Below are 20,352 nucleotides of genomic sequence, written 5' to 3' on the forward strand. Positions count from 1 at the left end.
TGGAAGCCTGCCAGGAGCACCTGGCAATGCACTTAGTAAATTATAGTAATGAAAAGAATGTCAGATGCTAGGAGGTAGTTATAAGGCTTTACTGATGTATATACTTTGAAGGCCAAATGCTGCTTTTAACATATTCAGATATGACCCGGCCCTCTTTACTCTAACAGGATACAGAGGAGCAAACTGATTAACTGTTAGGTGCTGATGAAGCCTGAACTTCCAAGTCGTTATTAACCACAGATCCTATAGACCTTAGCAAAGTGGTGTTTTTCTACTTGTCTAAAATCATATGCACGTATCAGTGCTGCAAAGATCACAAAAGGCATTGCTGAGGAGTTTGAGGAGATGAGGTGACGGGCCCCCACCAGCCCAGAGCTTTTGGCCGTGGAGCTGAATCCTGCTTGGGAACAGCACGGGCTGGATCGCGCTGGAGATGTGGAGGATGTTTTTGTAACCCGCTGATTATCTGCTGGATGAATGAGAGCCAGGGGACCATCTCTCCTTTCTAATATGCAGTGATTTCTAAAATGTATTTCATTCTCTGGAGCGGAAATATGTGAAAATTATGTTTAATTTTAAGTGGCTTTGTGGGTGTTCACACTTTGCTGGTGGGTGAAATACTTCGGCGCCTGCCAATTGGGAAAGTTTTGGGTCTGAGGTTCATGGTGCTGACATAGCAGAACTCCCATTGTCCCGGCACTCCTTGAGCATCCCCTGAAAAGCAGATTCCTTGGTTAATAAAAAATGGTTGTGGGATACCAGCAGCTAGATGAGGCTTTCAGCACACACAGGGATCAGTGCAATTAGCTGACAAGCCCTCACAACAGGATCCTTTCATATGCAGGCTGGTGTAGGGTGAACCAGAGCCAGGCTGAGACCGTGCACCCAAGATTTGCCAGTGCTTCAGCACTTGAAAAGCAGAACTCCTCTCCTACCTTATATTCTGCAATGATTTGGGTGTTTTCATTATGTTCGACGGGGGAAGTCTAGTTGATTTATGGGATAGATGAATATCTCTTTGTGGATGGGGACCCTGCCATCTGCTCTCGAAGCTGCTCTCCTGGGGGATGGGGAGCATCATTGCCAGAGATGGTTCCCATAGTAAGATAATGTGATCCAAGACCAGGGAACCAGTCTCACCAGCTTTGTCTGCTGGGATGAAGGTCAGAGTAGCAGGGTTTCCCCTAAATTAGGTATAAGTGAATTATAGGGAAACTGTCCCCATCCTCTACCTCCCACCACTGTGTTAGTGTTAACTTTCAAATAGAGACAAAATTTAAAAGGAAAATTTCGGAGAGAGAGAAAGTCCATTCTCAGATGAGCAACTGGGGCAGGAGAGAGCATCCTGCAAAGAGGGATACAGTGATTTGATAGGGGACTTGGCTCTGGGCTGCAGGTCCTGGGCAGAGTTTGGACCTGTGGATGGACCTGGATCCTCCTGGGGAGAGGACAAGAAAGGCAACACTGAGATTTGGGTTGCCAGTGCTTCTGATTTTGGCAGACACGTATAAAAGGTGTTTATTCCCTTAGGTATCACAAGTTGTCCCCATTTCAGTTGGGATAGAGCTAATTTTTTTCTTCGTTGTAGCTAGTATAGTGCTGTGTTTTGGATTCAGAATGGGATTTGGTATGAGAAGAGAGTGCACAGTGCTGGTGCTCCAGGGAAGATGGGTGAGCTATGGGGCACAGGGCGTAGGAAAAGGGATCCAGACGATTCTCCCAGAACAGTCCATAGAGCTGGAAAAGATGTACAGAAGCTTCTTGGCACATTTTATTTGTCTTTTAGATTTAGGTTGATCTCTGAGCTGATCTTCCAAGAGAAGGACCTATAGTGACTGTAAAATTTCAGGATGTCTTTCTTGAATGATAATGGCTCAGTTAGAGCCAGTCATTAGACAGATATGGCTAAGGTCATCTTCTCTTACGTGCTTTACTTGGACATTTTCTTGCTGGGTCCTTCTATAACTCTTTGCAGTCAGCTTAAAATTTTTGGCTCCTCAGCAAACTTTCCCATTAGAAGTCAGCTGCCTGGCCAGGGCCCCACAATACCTCAAAATCCCAGCAATAGCCTCTCCCCACTGTGCAAATGAGAAACTATTCCTAGTCTTTGGTTTTTCTTGTAGTCAGCTGCTAGTTCATGAAGTCCTTTCTTTAACTCATGATACTTTTATTGCTTTGACAGCTCTTATGGTGGCAAAGCTTTCATGAACCCTAGGTATGTGATACGCATTGAATCACCTTCATCATACTATTTGACTGCTTCAGAGATTGTGAATGCATTATAAACTTTGACTTCTTTCTGCAAAAGTTGCCCTTTCCCCAGCATATCAGATCTGCCAGATGCATCCCTATGTATCTATAGTTGATTGTATTTTCTACTCATTTGTCTAGTGCAGGTCAGAGTGATTTGACCTCAGCTCTTATACTTGCCTCTTCAGAAACCAGTGTCATTTCCTATTTTTCATCCACTGCTGACAAATACTGTTAATTATTCACATAATTATATTTGAATTTCTTTACAAGTCTTGGGCCAGTGACATCTCGCCCTGGCAATTCGCTCCTCTCTCAATTTACCTGTTTAATTCCAAAATGTCTCTTGGTGACACTCGTATTTAAGAAGCTCATCAGACCCATTCCAGATAAAGAGGGTTTTGCTGTGGGAGTCTTCAGCCCCCTCTCCCGACGCGGACATGTGTGGGTCTCATTTATATGACCCACCAGGGTTTTATTTCACCCAAGATTTCTTTCACACTTCCACTGCTTGCTGGCCCCTTGCTGCCTCTGCTATGTTTTTACATGCATTTTTATGCCTCTAGCAAACTGTTCTGCAAAATCTTTTTCACCTGCCTTATTGTGATTTTATATTTGCCAGTGTTTATTCTATATTCCTCATTTAGACATAGCTTTTTGATGGCTACCTTTTTTATTCCTAATGGCTTTCTTCACTCTGTTACTTAACTTACCTGCTTTTAAAAATCCTTTAGAGCCTTTATTAAGAAGTGTTAAGCTGTAGCCTGTAACATATTTTTAGGCTGCTGTAACATATCTTTAAGTATTTTTGTCCTCTTAGCTCTTCCATTTATTTTGTAATGTAATTCCCCTTTTTAAATTTTAGGTATTACTGTGAATCGAGACCATTACATGGCATGGTGGAAAATTAAGACCATAGCAGGTTCAAAACACATAGACATATTCCCAAGTGTTGTAAAGAAAATCAAATCTATTTTAGCCCAATCTACGTTAGGTACTGAATCCCTGAAACACAGGACTGAAAGGGTCCCCAAAACGTGCTAAGCTCAGTACTGCATCATTATGAGAAATCGCATCATATTTTTCCTGTGGTATATTTATCAAACCTGATTTTAAAACATCTACAGCTCTTTCTTCTGCTGCTTCTACTTAGTGGCTGCTCGAGAGCCTCAGTCACCTGCAAGCTGGGGACTTTCCAGCCTGAGAGGTTTGCACCCACCCAGCCGATATCTGGTTGATCCTAACCTTGGAGCTGAGCCAGTTTTTTCTTTTCCTGGGGTTTATTCCCAACCTTGGAGCACCAAAACCAGGCATCTGTGACCCCAGAGATTGACTTCCCCAGCTCTGACCATCCACTCTAATGGCTGAACATAAACCTGATCCTGCTCCTGGAAACCTTTCTATTAATGGCAATAATATAGGGCTGAGAATGGAAACCTTTATCCCTATTTATGTGCCAATCCCATGTACTGTGAGCTTCACGTGCAGTGTAAGCCACAGGTATGATGCATGGGCTATTTACATCTTTCAATACTTTCTCTATATTTCAAGCTCAGTCCCTAAGCCCTGATTCATAAAAGCACTGAAGTACTTACTTAGAGTCCAGCACATCTGTAAGTACTTTGCTGAATTAGAGCCTTATTAATCTTCCTGCATTTAAAATAACTTTTTATTACATTTTAAAAATGAATGGGCATGTACTATTTCTTCATGTTTGGGATTTTTTTGAACATTGATTTTAATGCTCTTCTGGCTGGGCTGGATATCCTTCCTTCCAGCCAAGCAGCTGCTTGTGCTAAACCTGGGAGCAAACTCCCTCTCACAGGGTTGATGCCGCCGGGAAGGAGCTCCAAGTTATCTGCAATTCCCACTTCCAGGGGGAAAACAACCAAACCTCCCTTCACTGCTCTGAAAAGCCACACTGAGCCATCCTGAATTGGAGGCTGCAAGGCATTTTGAGTTGAAAAATAGCAGAATGCAGCTGTGGGTACATTTCTCAATTATTTCAATGGATTTGGGGAAAAATGCCAGCCACGAGTTGTTTGCACCAGTTGCTGAAGGAATTTTTGGAGCTGGAGGAAATAACGGTGCTGGGATTCGGGGCTGTGATCTGTGTGGGATGGGAAGCCGTGCAACCTACAGCAAAGCTGCTCCCTCCTCCTGGCTCCGCTTCATTAGTCAAAAATTAAAAATTTGTAACATTAAAAAATTAAAAGCAGTTTCTAGTGCTGGGAGGAATAGGTCCTTGGAAATTACAATGAGAAAACCTACGATTTGGGAAGAAAAGACCCAGGAGCCCTTAAAACACCTCATAGGGCTGGGGCTGAGCTTCACTCTTCGCTTGCCAGCCTAAAATACCCCGTGGATAGATGCAGAATGAAGAGACTGTGCATGTACAAATAAACAACATTTCCAAGGAAAAATTAATGCATCAACCCAAGCAGCGCGGGTTATCTTGCTGTCTGCCAGCACAGGTACATGGCGGGTGGGTGCCTCCCCACCCCAGCACAGCTCATCTGCCTCCTACAAATATATCAGGTGCAAATATTCCCCCATCAATCCCGCTGGGCTCTTTTTTCTAGGCCTCCGCAACTTTTTTTTCAGCAATGCAAACCAGTGTATTTTCTGTATTTAATTTTTTTTTTTTTTCAGCAATGCAAACCAGCGCATTTTCCGTAGTTAATAATTTCAGCATTTCTGTATTTCAGTACACCAAATGCGCTGGTTTGCATTGCTGAAAAAAGATGTGCAGGCTTGGCAAAAGGGTGCAAACCTTGCAGTTATGAGCCTTGTGTGCAAGGCTCTACACAACTTTTCCCTGTTCTTCAAAAGGTGTACTGTTAGAAAATGAGAAAGTAGGAAAAAGGGGCAAAATCAGATCTTCAAGGTCCTTCCTCATCCCTCCATCCCTTTGTGGGGCTGGGGAGCAGCAGAAGATGCTGTAAGTCCAGCCACGTTAATTGGAGGTTTGACTTACGGGAAGCTGGGCTCGGCCGAGCTGTTTGGGAGTGTTTTTTGGAAGAGTATTGAAGTTTGTTTATGCCGTGCAAAAGCCAAGCTGCTGCGAAGGTCTTGCTTTCGGGGGGAGAAATGGGAGAAGTTGAAGAGGATGCAGCCAGGAGGTTTGTTATTCACACTGTTTTCGGGGCCGTATTTGTTTTCTTTGACAGTGACTTACAGCCTGGCTTTCTTTTCTATTTTGTTAGGGCAATAAAGAAGATAAATCTGTAATAATTCAGCTCTCTGTCTTTAATAAAATCTTGTCTTCTTCACACAGCCCCTGGGAAGATCTCCATTTTGCAGCCCTGTGAGATTGGCTGGGTTTTTCCATTTCACCTCTTCACCAGAAACGACAGAAAAATAACATTACCGGGAAAATTAATAGCTAAATACAGTTTCAGGCAGAGGGAAAGCTTTCAACAGGAGGAGCAGGATTTGATCCTGCGTCTGACCGTGCTGGCCCAGGGGATGCTTTTTGGTGATGGTCAGGAGCAATGTGGCGGCCACTGCAATTACTTTTGTCTTCGTTAACGGGCTCCCGGGTTGGAGACCTCAAATAGCGGCTAATGAGAATTTCCGTCCTCGACACGGATCGATGTCGAGCTAATCTTTGTTGGTTTTGCGCTTGCGTCGGGTACTGGGGAGAAGGGAAGTAAAGCTCTGAGCAAAGAGGGTGGCGGGGGAGACACCGGGGCAGCAACAGGCTGCAGGGGAAAGTCCTTGGAAGTCACTAGAAAGTTTGAGGTTTGGGGGTTTTCTGCATGCTGTGGCTTTCTTAGTCTGGTTTGGTGTTGCACAAGGCTTTCGCGTCTGGGCACGTGCCCCTCGACACCTGTCTGACCACCAATTTTTTGACACCAAGACTTATCTCACCCAAATTTGTCAGAAATTAAGTGAAAATGTGTTTGTGCTTGAGTGCTGCAGGGAGTGGGCTTTCCAGGAGGGGCCATGGCCTTGGGAATACCGCTATCACCCACTTTCATTCTGGACTTTTTCCTTTTTGTTTTGTTGTTGTTTTGAAAATAAGCTTTTAGAAGGAATAAAGAAGCCCTGGCCCAACTTTGGAGCAGACCTGTGACGCTGGAGATGGTGGTCATGCCTGGAGGGATGAGTTGGAGCATTAAAAAGCGCTGGCTTTGCAAAGCTCTACCTGAAGAACAAAAGTGGTGGTGGGGGGGGACATTTCTGCAGCCTCAGAAGAAGACGCGGGAGAGATGAGGCGGGAAGGTGGGTGCTACAGCTCCCGCCTCATCGGGGGGTGAGAGACGGGAGAGCAGCCGTTCCTCGGCCATGGGCGCAGAAGCTGATGGTGGCCCCGTCACTGGAGGCAGCGGGGAAGGTGTAGGAGCTGGGTGGTGGTTTGGAGCCCCCCTTCCCTCTGGGCCCCCCTCCTAGGAGATCCCTGAGGGGAATCCAGAGCAACACAGAGATGTGGAGCCACGGGGAGGTGATTTGGGGGTGTGTGGTGTGTGTGTGTGTGTGTGTGTCCCCAGCAGGCAGCCCAGGACCTCCCTCCTGGGCAGGGGGTGGTCTGCGGCCCCTGGAGATATCCAGAACCCTGAGGTGACCTAGAACCCAGGCAGGAGGTGACACAGACCCCCAGGTGATCTAGAACCTGGGGACCTGCAGGGAGGTGTGGGTCAGGAGGGGATCTAGAACCCCACAGAGTGATCTAGTCCCCCAGGTGATCTAGAACCTGGGGACCTGCAGGGAGGTGTGGGTCAGGAGGGGATCTAGAACCCCACAGAGTGATCTAGTCCCCCAGGTGATCTAGAACCCAGGACGCCGTCCTCCTCACCTCCCGGTCAGAGTGACCTCGAAACCATCCCCCCCCTCCGCGGTCGGGACCCCCCGGAGATTCCCGCCCACCCCCCCCGCCGCGCGGCCCCTTTAAGAGCGGCCCCGTCCCCTTTACTCTATGTTTACATAACACAGCGGGGCCGTACCACTTTCTGGCGGTGAGGGGGGGGGGGGGGGGCGGAGGAGGAGGACACGCGAAACGGGGAGGAGCGCAGCGGCCCGGAGCCCCGCCCCCTCCGCGGGCGGTGAACGAGAGAGGGAGGGGGGCGGGGCCACGCGCGGCCGGGCAGACGAGGGGGTGGGCGCCCGCTTTGCTCCTCCCTCCCCCCGCCGCGGCGGGTTGGTACGTCCCCCCCTGCGCTCCTCCCCCCCCCCCGCCCCGGGTGTAGTGTCCGCTGCCCGGCGGGCGCCGGCTCAGTGCGGGGCGCAGCGCGGAGCCCGCTCGGGACTCACCCACCCCCCCCCCCCCGCGGCGGGTGGGACGGCGGCGGCGGGTGACTTCGCGGCGGCCCCATGTTTTCCCCTAGCCAGGAGGAGCACTGCGCGCCTAACAAGGAGCCCGTCAAGTACGGGGAGCTGGTGGTGCTGGGGTGAGCTCTGTGAGGGGAGCCCGGGGAAGGGGGGGGGGGGGGGGGGGGGGGGGTGCGTGTATATGTGTGTTGCTGCTTCCCCTCAGCGCCGGCCGCATCTCCCCGCTGAGGTAGCGCGCGGCGGCGCCGCTTCCCGCCTTTCCCCCCCCCCCCCCCCCCCCCCCCCGCCTCGGAGCGCCGCTGGGGTCCCACTCGCGCCGTGCCCCTCTGCGTTTTTTTGGGGTGTTAGTCAGCGACTCTTCCCTGTGAGGAGAGGGCGGGCTGTCGGGGCACCGCGGCCGCGGGGCCTTGCGGGCTGCTGGAGAGAAACTTTGTGCGGGGTGGGGAGAGGAGGGGAGGGGGTGCGGGGGGGGGGGGGGCACCCCCCCGGCCCCGTCCCTCCGCCGGTGCCGCCGGCAGGTGCTGCCGAGCCGCGCTCCTTCGCCGCAGCCGCTCGCCGGGCTCTCCCTGGCGGCTTCTCCCCTCGCCCTCCGCGCAGGCTGCAGGGGAGATGACTTTGGAATCAGGAGGAGAGGCGGGGGGGGGAGGAGGGTGAAGCGCTTGTGTTCAGATTCGTAGGGGAAATGTTTATTTTCTCAGCTTGATACGGATCTTAAAGTAATCCGTTTGGTATTATGTTCTTGCCCTGCTGTTAAAGCTTGAAGCCTTTCTGCTGAACACCGTGGAAGCAGATGAGGAAGAAGGGTCTAAGCCGTGCTTGCTGAGAGCCCTTGTGAACCTTATAAGAGATGCTTAATTTTGATAGTTTAATATGTAGAAACATATGGTTAATGGAATAATTTTTAGTAATGAATACAACCGAAAGGTTTCAAGCCATCCGTGAAGCAGAACAGTTACAGCCTTGCCGCGTTGCTCAGCCTCCCCCAGAATCTGTTACATATTTGCTGCAGGGTCGTAGAAAACCTTATTCTGGTTTGTTGGGGATTTTTTTGTTTTGTTTTGGTCAAGTAATTTCATAAAGAACTGTGTTCGCCTTTGCAGAATAACTGTTTGAATCTCTGGGAACAGATAAAAAGAGCAGCCAAGACTGAGTACTCGTGTGTCCAGTGGGGTACCTTTTTTCTTTAAGGGATGCTAAATGTTTCTTATCACGAGACTAGGTCAAGATATGGTTACCATGGAATAAAATACAGCTATTCCCATGAACGTGGCATAGCTGGCACCTGAAAGACTTGAATTTAAGTCAAGTAACTTGATTTGGGAGAAATATCCATATCAAACTAAATTTAATAAAGAAATGTTCTTACTGTTTCAATTGTGGAAATGGAGGGTAACCTCAGCTGTGCAATACTGTCTCTGACAATAAAGTCATAGTATAATGTTGAATCTTTAATTAAATTAGAGTGCATAAATTGATGTTGTGCTGCAGAGGCTTTTTGTGCACAGCTGGAAGCATTTTCCTTTCTGTTGCTTTACTATTTTTAGCAGCAGTTGAAAGTACAGAAGTATGAAATGTTTTGGCTCTGATCTTAACCTAGCAGAGTCTGGTGTGCTTTTCCTTTAATATGGAAATGCATTGATTTCAGCATATCGGTTCTGCCAGAGGTCTTGATCTTCACTGCTGTGTGTTGAAACATGCCAATAAAATTTAAATGAACTTTATATGACTGAGTTTAGTTTTTATCAGAGTATCAGCTGTTCTCTAAAACCACTGTGCTTATATCATCTGGGTGTTACACGTACTAAAAAAGCAAACAAATCCTGTTGTCCTTGTAGTACAATTACAAACAAGAAGTCTGCAAGCGGGTGGCTGAACCTCTCTGGTCAGTATGTCCTGTAGGCTGCACTGACAGCCAGTGCCCTATTGTTTCACAGCTTACTGACACAATAGGCTTGGTGGATGTGATGTAGAAATAGGTAGACGTGATGGAAACACTCCAGGAAATGCCGTGACTTCAGTAACTCTGTTGGCCATGTTTGGTCTGAAGATGGGGGGTTTAAGATCCCTTTGGCAGTTTAGCAGTTGATTACTGTGTTTCCTCTCAGAGATGTCTTAAATGTTGTATGTAGTGCCATAAATAATAGAAACATCTCTCTTTGGTGACTCAACGTTTGTGACTAGGAAGTCTTGGAACAGTTTAAGCATCTGTTCAGTACTCTAAAAAAATTAATTCTCAATACCTGTTTTGTATTTAAATGGAACTCCAGATTACAAGATTTAAATAAGACAATGTAAATCTGCTCTGCTCCCTACAGTGAAACTGAGACCTGTGGACTGGCAGAAAAGTAGCTTCGCAGCTCTTGTTACAACTACTTGATTAAAATTGATAGAGTGACCTCACAGCTAGATTTTTAAAAAAAAAAAAAAAAAAAAGCTGTTTTGAGACACTGTGTGTGCTTAAAAAAAAAGGGCATCGATTGTGATGTTGATGAATAACTTATTTCTTGAGCTGTAAGACTTTTAAATTAGGTGGTGAAAAGGATGATGAACAAAGGAATCGGCATAGTTGGCAAACTGCTGAGTCCTGTTTGTAAGATGACAACACTTTCCCTTTAGCTTTTGCTCTTACTCTGTCTTAGCAGTAATAAAGTCAGCTTGTTCTGTACTTGACCTTTAAATCACGAGGAAGGCGTTGTTTTGCCAGTAGGTAGTTCTCCCCCCAGAACATGTTCCTATATTGTCTTGCAATAGTTGTGATCGCTTGTCTGCACGTTAATGTGATCAGAGGGTAAAGCCCAAGGCATTTGAAGTCAGTCATTGCAGCAAATACATTTCTAATAACCTTCTCTCAGTAAATGATTACGTGTTTTCTGTCAGTGATGTGGCAGTGCATGTTTGGTGAAGATTTTGTCGAGGTTTACATAATCAATGTTGTAGTGAATAAAACCAGTTTATGTAAATGAAGCCAGGCAGGTCAAGATGGCTGGTACAGAAGAGATCATCTGCTTGATTGTGACTCTGCTTGTGGAATCTGATTGTGTACATCTGCTTGTAGCATCATCTGTTCACAAAAGGCTATGGATTTCTTGGTGAAGCAGAAACATTCATATTCTAATTTTTTTTTGAGGAAAAAAAAAAAAAGCTTTATTCAAAGTCCCGTCACAGCAATAGCCCATTATATATTTCTTGGAACATGGGTCTGGAGGGAGTTTTGAAGGAGATACTGAATACAATAAGAAGTACCCGAATAGTGTATCAAGGGCTTTGGTACGTTGTCTGTCAGTAGCCTTCATTTGACTTGTCTGGTGTCTGGTTAGTGTCTTGAGGTGTGTGTCCTGACCCCTTCCTCCCAGTACCCCTTTTCCCCCCAGGTCTGAATTGCACTGTGAATATTTTTTACTGGCATAAAGGCATTGAGGCCAGCATGGCTTTGTCGTGTGTGGTGGGTGCTGGTCCCTGGCTGCGTGGGGTAGCTTTCACTGAAGGCAGATCCCAATGGCCTAGCACTGTGAAATCTCTCTTCCTTTAGGACTGCATGATTGTATCTTTGTAGACTTTTCCAATATTTAGTGATGTCTAGGAGCAGCTTTAGCTTCTCAGAAAAGTCACTAGGTTAAAATGATGTAAGTTGAAGGAGGAATACCAAAGAAGTATAACTTTTAGTCAATGTCTGAGTTCTTCAGTGATGAAAGGATTTTGTACCTGACATTAGATACTTTCAGTGTGATATATTGCAACCAATTCTAAGAAGTTTTGGATGTGGTTTCCAATAGGTGGGTGCGTGTAAGAGTAGTATTTCTGATTAATGAAAGACTTCTGTTAGCTACTCTAAATGAGGAAGGAGGTACAGCCTGGTGCATCCCCAGCTGAGGAAGACTGTCTTACAGTCATAATGGGTTTTGCAAATCTAATCAATTCTTTTATCTAACTAGACAAAACTAAGGACTATTGCTCGGTGTTGTTACAGTGGTCACTTTGAAACCACTGTCAGCATTTTATGTATAAACTTTCCAGAGTCAACCATTAAAATAAATGAATCCGTTAACTGAGAGGCTGCAGTGGCTAAAGGAGCCAGTATGAATTGTTATGTGAGCTTTGTTTAATGTGGACTATTGGACATCCTTGAATAAAAAGCCTGTAGTTCCGCTTAAATTTAACCTTTTTGAAAAATAGAATAGAATTCTCATCAATGTTTACAGTGATAAATTCTACAGTAACTTTAGGGAAGTTGTACTGATTGATGGACCGCTTGGAGCAAATTTAGATTTGAAACATATCTTTTTGTGTTAATCTGAAGGGACCTCCATATTTGGATTCCTGTTTCTCATATATGCTTCTTCTGACTTATCAAAGTTGCTCCTTAACCACTACTTCCTTAACAAGCTAAATAAAGTTTCTGAAGTGTTTCCTACTTTTAAGCACATTTCCAGTTTTTAATTTATCTGGCTTTTCATGGAACTCTTGTTAATCTCTTGCTGTGCAGTTCAAGAAGAAGCTGATGCAGTTTTCCAGTGGCGTTGACAAATGCAGACACAATATGGTATTTCTGCTTGTCCTTGATATCTGTTTGCTTCTGTTTATGGACCGAAGGCAGAGCGAGGGTCATTCTGGCTATGGCATTAAACTGGGGACTTAACTTGCACTTACATGGATTTGCTGTTCGATATCAAGCTGAAGCTTTAATGATTCTGTAATTTTCTGCACTACAAGATGTAAATATATTGGTGAAACTGCTTAGGTGACTTGCGTTCTGCTTTTCGGCCTTATTTAAAAATGTGCTTTAGGCTTCATTTAAAGGACTGTCTATAGCAAATAATGCTAGCCACCCGTTAAATATGTTCAAGGTCATGATTCTCTTCTGAGAATCACTTGCTGTTCTGGAGAAACTGATTTATTTTTTTATTTGATATTGACAGTGGCTTCTTCGAGACCTTTGTCTTGTGCTTAGTTTATGATGGATCTTAGATGCTGCATATTGAGAATATGTGATTAGTGCCAGTTCAGAGCTTGCAAGTAGATTAATCAAACACAAGAAGTATTATGTCTGAATAGAACATTAACTGCAATGTAGAAAAAAAATAGTAGAAAGGATTATATTTGAGGAAAGATTCATGGATTTTTTTTTTTTTTTCAGTGAAAACCTCTGTATGGCTGGATAGAGCAAATGTTTTGCTTCATTTAAGCTAAGAAAGAAAACACACTCAAGTTGGTTCTCTGTGACTATCCAATTCCTTGGAGTACTTTTGACTTTCTCAGAGTGCAAATTTGTATCCAGCTGTAGGCTTTATTCACAGCATCTCAATACCAATGTGAAATCTGAGAGTAGAAACTTCAAACTCTAAAAGCTAAAATCTGTATTTGTTGACTCAAATCAGAGCATCAAACATCTGCATGCTTAATGCTTGTAATGAAAAGGAAACGGTGCATTCTGGAAGTTAAACTGTAATCCCCTTGTCATGTACAGGCAGCAGATCATACATGTAGAAGTGGAAGACTTAATTTTTTTTCTTAAAATATGGAAAACAACCTTTTTGCTCTGAGCAAATAAATCTGAGAAATGGAAGACTGTTGCCTTTGACTGATGTATTCCCTTGTAGAACCAAATAGCTGCTCCTTTCCTATCTTGGCAGAATCGGGGATATATAGTTTTCCATTTTCAGCTGAAATTTATAAATGAGTAGATACTGTGCAAGTCCACTTGGTTCTTCTTTAAAATATGCATATAAACCTAGGAATTACTTTCTAGGCTATTAAGATTTGTTTTTTTGTTGCTGAAAACAGCATCTTGCTTAAGCTATTTCATGCTTCATCTTAACAGCAGGCTGTTTTTCAACTGTGATTACAAGGTTGCTTGAGAACAGATTTTTCCTAAGAAGTCAGGAACTTTTTATTATCCAGTTCAAACTAAATTATAGTGGTTTTATACTCATTTATTATGGAGTTAATGCTGCTCTCTAACTTGCTTAGTCCTTATTCCTCAGTTGTGATAGCACGTATCAACTTGATACTTTGAGAAGATGAAACCTTCTTTTCCTGTACTCTTAAGCTAATGAGAAGCTGCGTGAGTGTAGTATGGCATTGTGCCTGAGCCAGTGTGCCTTGGTGAAGGTAGAGTTTATTAGTTCAGAGTGCCAGCAGAGAAGTTTTACAACTGTTTGCAAAATACTATAGATGTGCCTGTAGGCAACAGCTGTCTAGGTAGCCTGAAACAGCTGTTATCTTGTGTTGTTTCTCTTGTTGCTATTGTCTGCACATGCTTTGGTTCTGAATTTGTCTTGAGTATCTGTGATGTGTGGGTGTGAAACCTTCCAAAGACAACTCTTCTAGCATGTTGTACAGTTGCAGTCTTCATGTTTAGTATAAGTGCTTCTCATGATGTCAGCTAGAGCTGTGTTGGGTTATTCTGCACTGTCATACTTGTGGCTGATTTGCCCTGTGGCAGCAAGGCAAATGAAATAGAGGAGGATTCAGTCTGAGCTCCCAGACTGAAGCAGAAATTCTAGTTGGTTTCCAGGTGTACTTTGTGCTGTCAAATCCTGTTCCATTTGTACTGTTTAATACCCTAAATCTCACTTGTGTTGAGGGTGCTTTTCCTTTTATCAACAAACACCCTCATGTTTATTCTCTCTGGCCCAAGGTCAGCACTGTAAAGCTTACGTGTGACTTGTCACAAGCCTAAATCTTGGGGAATAGGAACAGGGATGCTGGCATAAAGGGTGTGACCACTTCCAGAGACTTGTAAGGCAAATCTTCTCATTCTGTTTGTTTTATAAATATATCACTAAATGGTGTCCTCACATTTTTCACTTTTATCACCTGCATATGCTAATACTATGTTGGGGGTTTTTAGATGACATTTCTCTCTCGACAAGATACAGTTCAGAATTACTGTAGCTTTATGCAGGTTAGTACTGGGTCTTGAGATCATAGCATCATTCACATACTTTGGGGACCAATTTGTAACTTCTCTGGCAAACTGTAAGTAATATCCGGGATTAGATTTTTAATCCTATTACCCACTGGCCTAGAATAGGTCTTGGTCCTTACATTAAGCAAATAGTACAGTCAAGAGCAGTGGGAGCTTCCAGAGCAGTAGAGCACTGTGTGGGGGAATAGCTGGAGCAGTCCTGTCCCAGCTATTCCGTTGTGGTACACCACTGTGCATCCTCTCTGGATGATCAGATGTGCCCCTTCTGTGATGACTTGTACATTTAACCTCGTGATATGACCTTCTGTGCAAATATTCACTGGCTGGGTTTCTGTGAACTGTTGGTGACTATATAATGGGTGTACTTCTGGCTATGCGATTTAAACCCAAAGACTGGGAGAGGGGAAGGGTGACAGGCAGTAAACTGTTTGTGGGGTTTTCTTATTGTCTGAGTAGCCATCGTGGTTCTGGGAGTTCAGCAGAAAAAGCAACCTGTCTTTGGATTTGACTGAGTCTACAAAATAAGCATCTTTCTACTGCCCTTCCCACAAAGAGCACTTGTTGGCTACAGTTAATAGAGCTTAAGGTACCATAAGATGATCCTTTCAGGATATCTTTGCACAGCAAAGCTTCAACAGTTTTGATATAAACATTCAGTCTTTGAAAACTTGTTACTGAGACACTGTGTGGTAGGAGGGCATGGTGTAATATGTTTGGGTTATGAATGATGTGTGAACAAGGTGACACTGGATTTGCATTGTCTAGATGTAGCTCTTACTTGTTCTGATTAGTATAACTTCTGTTGCTAAAAGTAGCAAGTATTAGCTATTTTTCATTGAAGTTTTGTTCAGTTCTTCCAAGGGTAGAATATGAAGTCCTGTAAGTTCAGTCAGAAGTGTTCTCATGCAGCTTCGTAGTAATGGCTATTACTAGCTCACAGTGAAGAAAGAATAATTCAGCTAAAAGCTTTCCTTTGTTTCACAACAGAAATGTCATATTGATGAAAGATATTATAAACAGCGGTTGTGAAAATGGATGCAGACAACATCTACAATGCTGAAGAGTTTGTATTAAAAGCAAAGTGGTTTTGAGATGAGCTCAATTTGATTAGGTGTAATATGAAGGTGCCGATTGCTGAAGGACCTGTTAGGCCTGCTTCTATCAATAGCAATTTGTTCCTCCTGTAGGGAGGCAAAGTAGGCAAGCCTTGTTTTGTGCCTCTGGAAGTGATTTATCTTAGGTGTGGTTTTTTTTTCCCCATTTACCAATATCATCTTTAATATTGGACTTAGGTACACTGGGTATCCTAACTTCACTGTAGATAAAAGTAGCATGATTCAGGGAGGAGGAACTAGATGTGTGACTGTTCCTGATCTTACGTAGCAGAAGGCTTCCTGTGCTAGGGAGTGGTACGAAGGCCACATGTGCCCTTATGAAGTGTTTGGCAATAAAGACCTAATGTTCATCTGTCATATTTATTACTTATATTAACTATGATATAGCTACATTACTGTGTAGCAACTAATTGCGTTAAATAGAGATGAAGGCAGCCAGTTGCACAGTCAGACAAATACTAACATAAAATGTCAGTTTACAGTGCTGCCTCCACAGAGGAATGGGGACAGGCAAGAAAAATTAGAGATAAAAAGGAGAAGGCCAAGAATCATTATGGTTATCTTGAGTATTGTAATGTTAACTGATCCCTGTTGTTGCAGAATTCTCCTTTTCCCTCTTTACATTCAAGAATTGAGGACAAAGGAGAAGTGTTGGCATAGTCTTTAACTGATAAACACTTTTGAAAGGCAGTCTTCATATTCAACTGCAGTGATGCTTTAGTAGGCTTTCAAATTACTCGCTCTTCACCCTCAGGTATGCATGCTAGCTTTATTTTAGAATCCAGTAAGTTCATAAGCTGTCATGAAACAATTTTATTCCTCAAAGTAGATGGCTTCAGTAATGTAGAAACAAACAGGTAGGCTTCAAATTTGAGGTGTATCCTCCTAAAGCATGTGAGTGTCATGGATGAAGACAAAGTGGTACTGCCTGTGAAGACAATTAGTCACTGTATGAAAGTAATCTAAACAAATTGAAGCATATAAAAGCTTAAATCTCCTCTTGTGTATTACAAATAAACTGGAGACCAAATGTGTAAGCTCTCTAGCATGTGCCTTTAGGAAGAGTGAAAGAACTGTTTAGTCTAGACACAGAAGTTAATGGACTGAAACTTTGATATAAGCACAGCTGTATTTCTTCATGTGCAACAGCATGACTTTATTTTGATTGTTGATGTCTGATTTAGTAATGGTGGAGTCATAGCCTTTGAAACAGGAGTAGTGTGTGTATGTCCTTCTTTCAGAGGGAAGCCCAAGCTGTTGAAAGATATTAAGAGCTGTATGGTTCCCGCTTCCCTGCACATCCTGTGACAGGGTTCTGTAGCTCACAGATGACTTTTTTTATGGAACATAGACTAATAAACCAAAATGTTGTTGTACTTCCAACTTGCCTTCATCCTAGTCTGTGCTTGACCTCTGAGAGCAAACAGCTGTGAAACTCAATACTTGGATTCAAAAATCATTTTGGCATTGGAGAGGCATCTTTCACGCTAGTTAGGATTCATTACCTTGTAGTTGTCCTAACCTTTCTGCTAACAGATGTGTAAGACCTACTTTGAATTACTTTCTGAATCTTAAAATTTGCTGGAATAGTTTCCCAGTGCATCCGGGAGTGAGTATGAATTAACGAGTTCAGTGTGTGGCCTTTTGTCAGAGGCTGTGGGTAGAAGTCCTGTTGCAGAACCATGTGTGTAATGGGAGAGGTTACAGTGCCTTGCTGCAGACCTGTACCCCTGCTGCCAGAACAGCAGTGGGGACAGATGATTTCTTCATAAGAGAGTTCCCTAATCGGATTCTGCCAGAAGATTTAATTTAATGGGCTGTCAGTACTTTGGTGATTTTTGCCAAAAAATCTACCAGCAAATTAGGCAAATGGAACAAATTGGTCTTGGGGCAGATCTATGAGGAGACAAGCTTTGGTTGACATGAGCAGCTGAGTAACTTCCATCAGAGCTAAATCTGGAGAAGGAAGTTTGGCAATAGCCAAACAGATCAGTCTTGCATGGCTTTTTACTGTTCTTTTTTATTTTTTAATTATTTTTTTAGCTGGTCTTCACTGGATTAATGAAAAATCTGAAGCATGAGATATGCCCTTAAACACCACTGGCAAGCCAGCTGCCCTTGGGACTGTACCAGAGTTCCCAGAGGTTGCAGGAACATGCCTCCATGGTCAGCATATGTGGAAGCTGCAGTGCTTTAATCTTACTGACTGGTGAGATTTTTTTCCTTTAGGTAAGATGTCTTGCTGAAGGTGTCAGGGTAGAGACTACAAGCTACTCATTTGTTTTTAGATATGTGCATTGCAATTTTTTTCCACAATTCAGAAAACATTTCTCAAATAACTGGTTTTGGTAGTAGGCCCCTGCACCCGTTTAAAGACTTTGACAGACTTTTCCCAAAAGTTCTAAATATGTTCCTCCTTTAGCCTTTGAGAGATAAATAAGCCATTGTTTGCAGCATTTTCGGTCTGGTTGCTGTCAGAGCAAAAAAGCCTTAACTTCTGACTTGTGTTTTGTGCCTTACTTCCAGTGTTTGAGCACAAAATACTGCTGTTACATTGCTGGCTCAGCCCTGCCTTATCTCTTTGGTTGCACAATCGCACTTCAGCTGCAGTACTTGAGTGCTATATATCTAGTTTTATTGCAAGTTTTGAGTTTCCAGCATGCAGAGACTGCTTTAATGTAGCAAATGCCTTTCCATGTAAGGATGCAGGAAGACTACAAAATATAAAGTACAGTTCCCTCTGTAAGAAAAGCTAGGGTTTAAGTGATTAGCAGGGTCTAAGTCAAGCTCAGCATACGTAATAGTTTATTATGTGCAATGTGACTTTAAATTCAGTTCAGGAATTGGCCTCTGATCATATATTGCTAGTTGGCACCTTATGCTTCTTGGAGAAGACTGGTTTATATTAAGGTTTTACCTAATGGAAATCTCTCAGGGTAGAGAGAACAATTGTAAAATGATACTTTGTTAAAGGGTAAGCAAATCTTTGTGGCAAAAGTGATTTGCTCTTTTTCCTCTGGGCATTTTGTAGCCAGTGCAGGCAGGCAGGAAGGAACTGGATTTGGGGTTGGCTAGATTCCAGTTGCAGACTCTATTCAGATCGGAGCCAGAAAGAGTATGGGCTCATTTGTAAATTTTGGGCAGAGATGGCAGCTGAGAAGAAACAATAGTCTCAGTTTCATGAACTGATGAAATTCGTTATGAATATGTCAGGTGGTAAAAGTGTGATACTTTGTGCTATGTAGAGTCAGAGAAATGCATTGAAGATCAGTTTGTTATGTGTAAGTCAAGGGAGCAAAACACTTAGTTGAGTTAAACTAAAAAAAGGATATTGTTAGATAAGCATGTATGATGCTCTTTAATTTCCAGAAAATAAGTATATTGATTTTTAAAAACAACTTGTTCATTAAAACCAGATGTACAAAGTGACCTTCTCCCCTGCCCCTTCCCCCCCCACTTCTTACTTGTGCATGAACTAAGTGAAACACATGTAAGTGATTCATAGGGTGGTTTGGGTTGGAAGGGACCTTTAAAGGCCATATACTCCAACCCCCCTGCAGTGAGCTGGGACATCTTCAACTCAGGTTGCTCAAAGCCCTGTCCAACCTGACCTTGAACATTTCCAGGGAGGAGGCATCTGCTACCTCTCTGGGCAATCTGTTCTAGTGTCTTTTGACGCTCGTTGTAAAAAAATTTTTTCCTTGTATCTAGCCTGAATCTACCCTCTTTTGCTTTAAAACCATTACCCCTTGTCCTATTGTAACAGGCCCTGCTAAAAAGTTTGTCCTCATCTTTCTTCTAAGCCCCCTTTAAGTACTGGAAGGCTGCATTAAGGTCTCCCTGGAGCCTTCTCTTCTGCAGGCTGAACAACCAGAACTCTCTCAGCCTTTCTTCATAGGAGAGGTGTTCCAGCCCTCAGATAATTTTCATGGCCTGTGGACTCACTCCAACAGGTCCATGTCTTTCCTGTGCTCACAACTCCAGAGCTGGATGTAGTGTTCCAGGTGGGATCTCACTAAAGTAGCAGAGAGGGGCAGAATCCCCTCCCTTGACCTGCTGGCCACGCTGCTTTTGGTACAGCCCAGGATAGGGTTGGCTTTCTGGGCTGTGAGCACACATTGCCAGCTCATGCCCAGCTTTTCATCCAATGGTACCCTCAAGTCCTACTCTGCAGGGCTGCTCGCAATACCTTCATGCCCCAGCCTGTGTTGATACTGGGGGTTGCCCCAACCCAGGTGTAGGACCTTGCACTTGGTTTTGTTGAACCTTGTGGGGTTCACATGGGTGGACTTCTCAAGCTTGTCCAAGTTCCTGTGGACGGCATCCTGTCCCTCAGGAGTGTCAGCCGCACCACTCAGCCTGGTGTTGTCTGAAAACATGCTGAGGGTGCACTCAATCCCACTGTCTGTGTCACTGATGAAGATATTAAACAGTACTGGTCCCACTACATACCCCGAGGGACAGCAGTTGTCACCAGTCTCCATCCGGACACTGAGCCATTGACCACCATCCAGCCAATTCGTCATCCACCAAACAGTCCACCCATCACATCCAAATCTCTCCAATTTAGAGAGAAGGATGTTGTGGGGGACAGTGTCAGAGGTCATACGGAAGTCCAAATAGACAGCATCTATAGCTCTTCCCTTGTCTACCAAGGTAGTCACTCCATCATAGAAGGCCACTGGGTTGGTCAAGCAGTCTTTTGTTTACTTAAACGAAGGTAACTTCCTACCTATATTCATGACTAAGTCTGAAGAGTGGTTTGTCTAGAAACAATCTAAACTTTTA

At 44.0% G+C, this 20,352-nt stretch overlaps 1 protein-coding gene across 1 annotated transcript in view; it reads left to right on the forward strand.

Annotated features, from left to right (window-relative positions):
• Nucleotides 1–7,444: 7,444 nt before the first annotated feature.
• PELI2 (pellino E3 ubiquitin protein ligase family member 2) overlaps nucleotides 7,445–20,352 on the forward strand; it is an 80,361-nt gene continuing 67,453 nt past the window's right edge. The window contains exon 1 of the mRNA XM_042799139.1: nucleotides 7,445–7,640. Within this exon, the coding sequence (XP_042655073.1) occupies nucleotides 7,564–7,640 (77 nt within the window). The 5' untranslated portion in view covers nucleotides 7,445–7,563. The remainder of the gene's footprint in view (nucleotides 7,641–20,352) is intronic.

Source organism: Tyto alba, unplaced genomic scaffold (assembly GCF_018691265.1).
Source record: "Tyto alba isolate M040663 unplaced genomic scaffold, T.alba_DEE_v4.0 Super-Scaffold_29, whole genome shotgun sequence".
Taxonomy (NCBI): domain Eukaryota; kingdom Metazoa; phylum Chordata; class Aves; order Strigiformes; family Tytonidae; genus Tyto; species Tyto alba.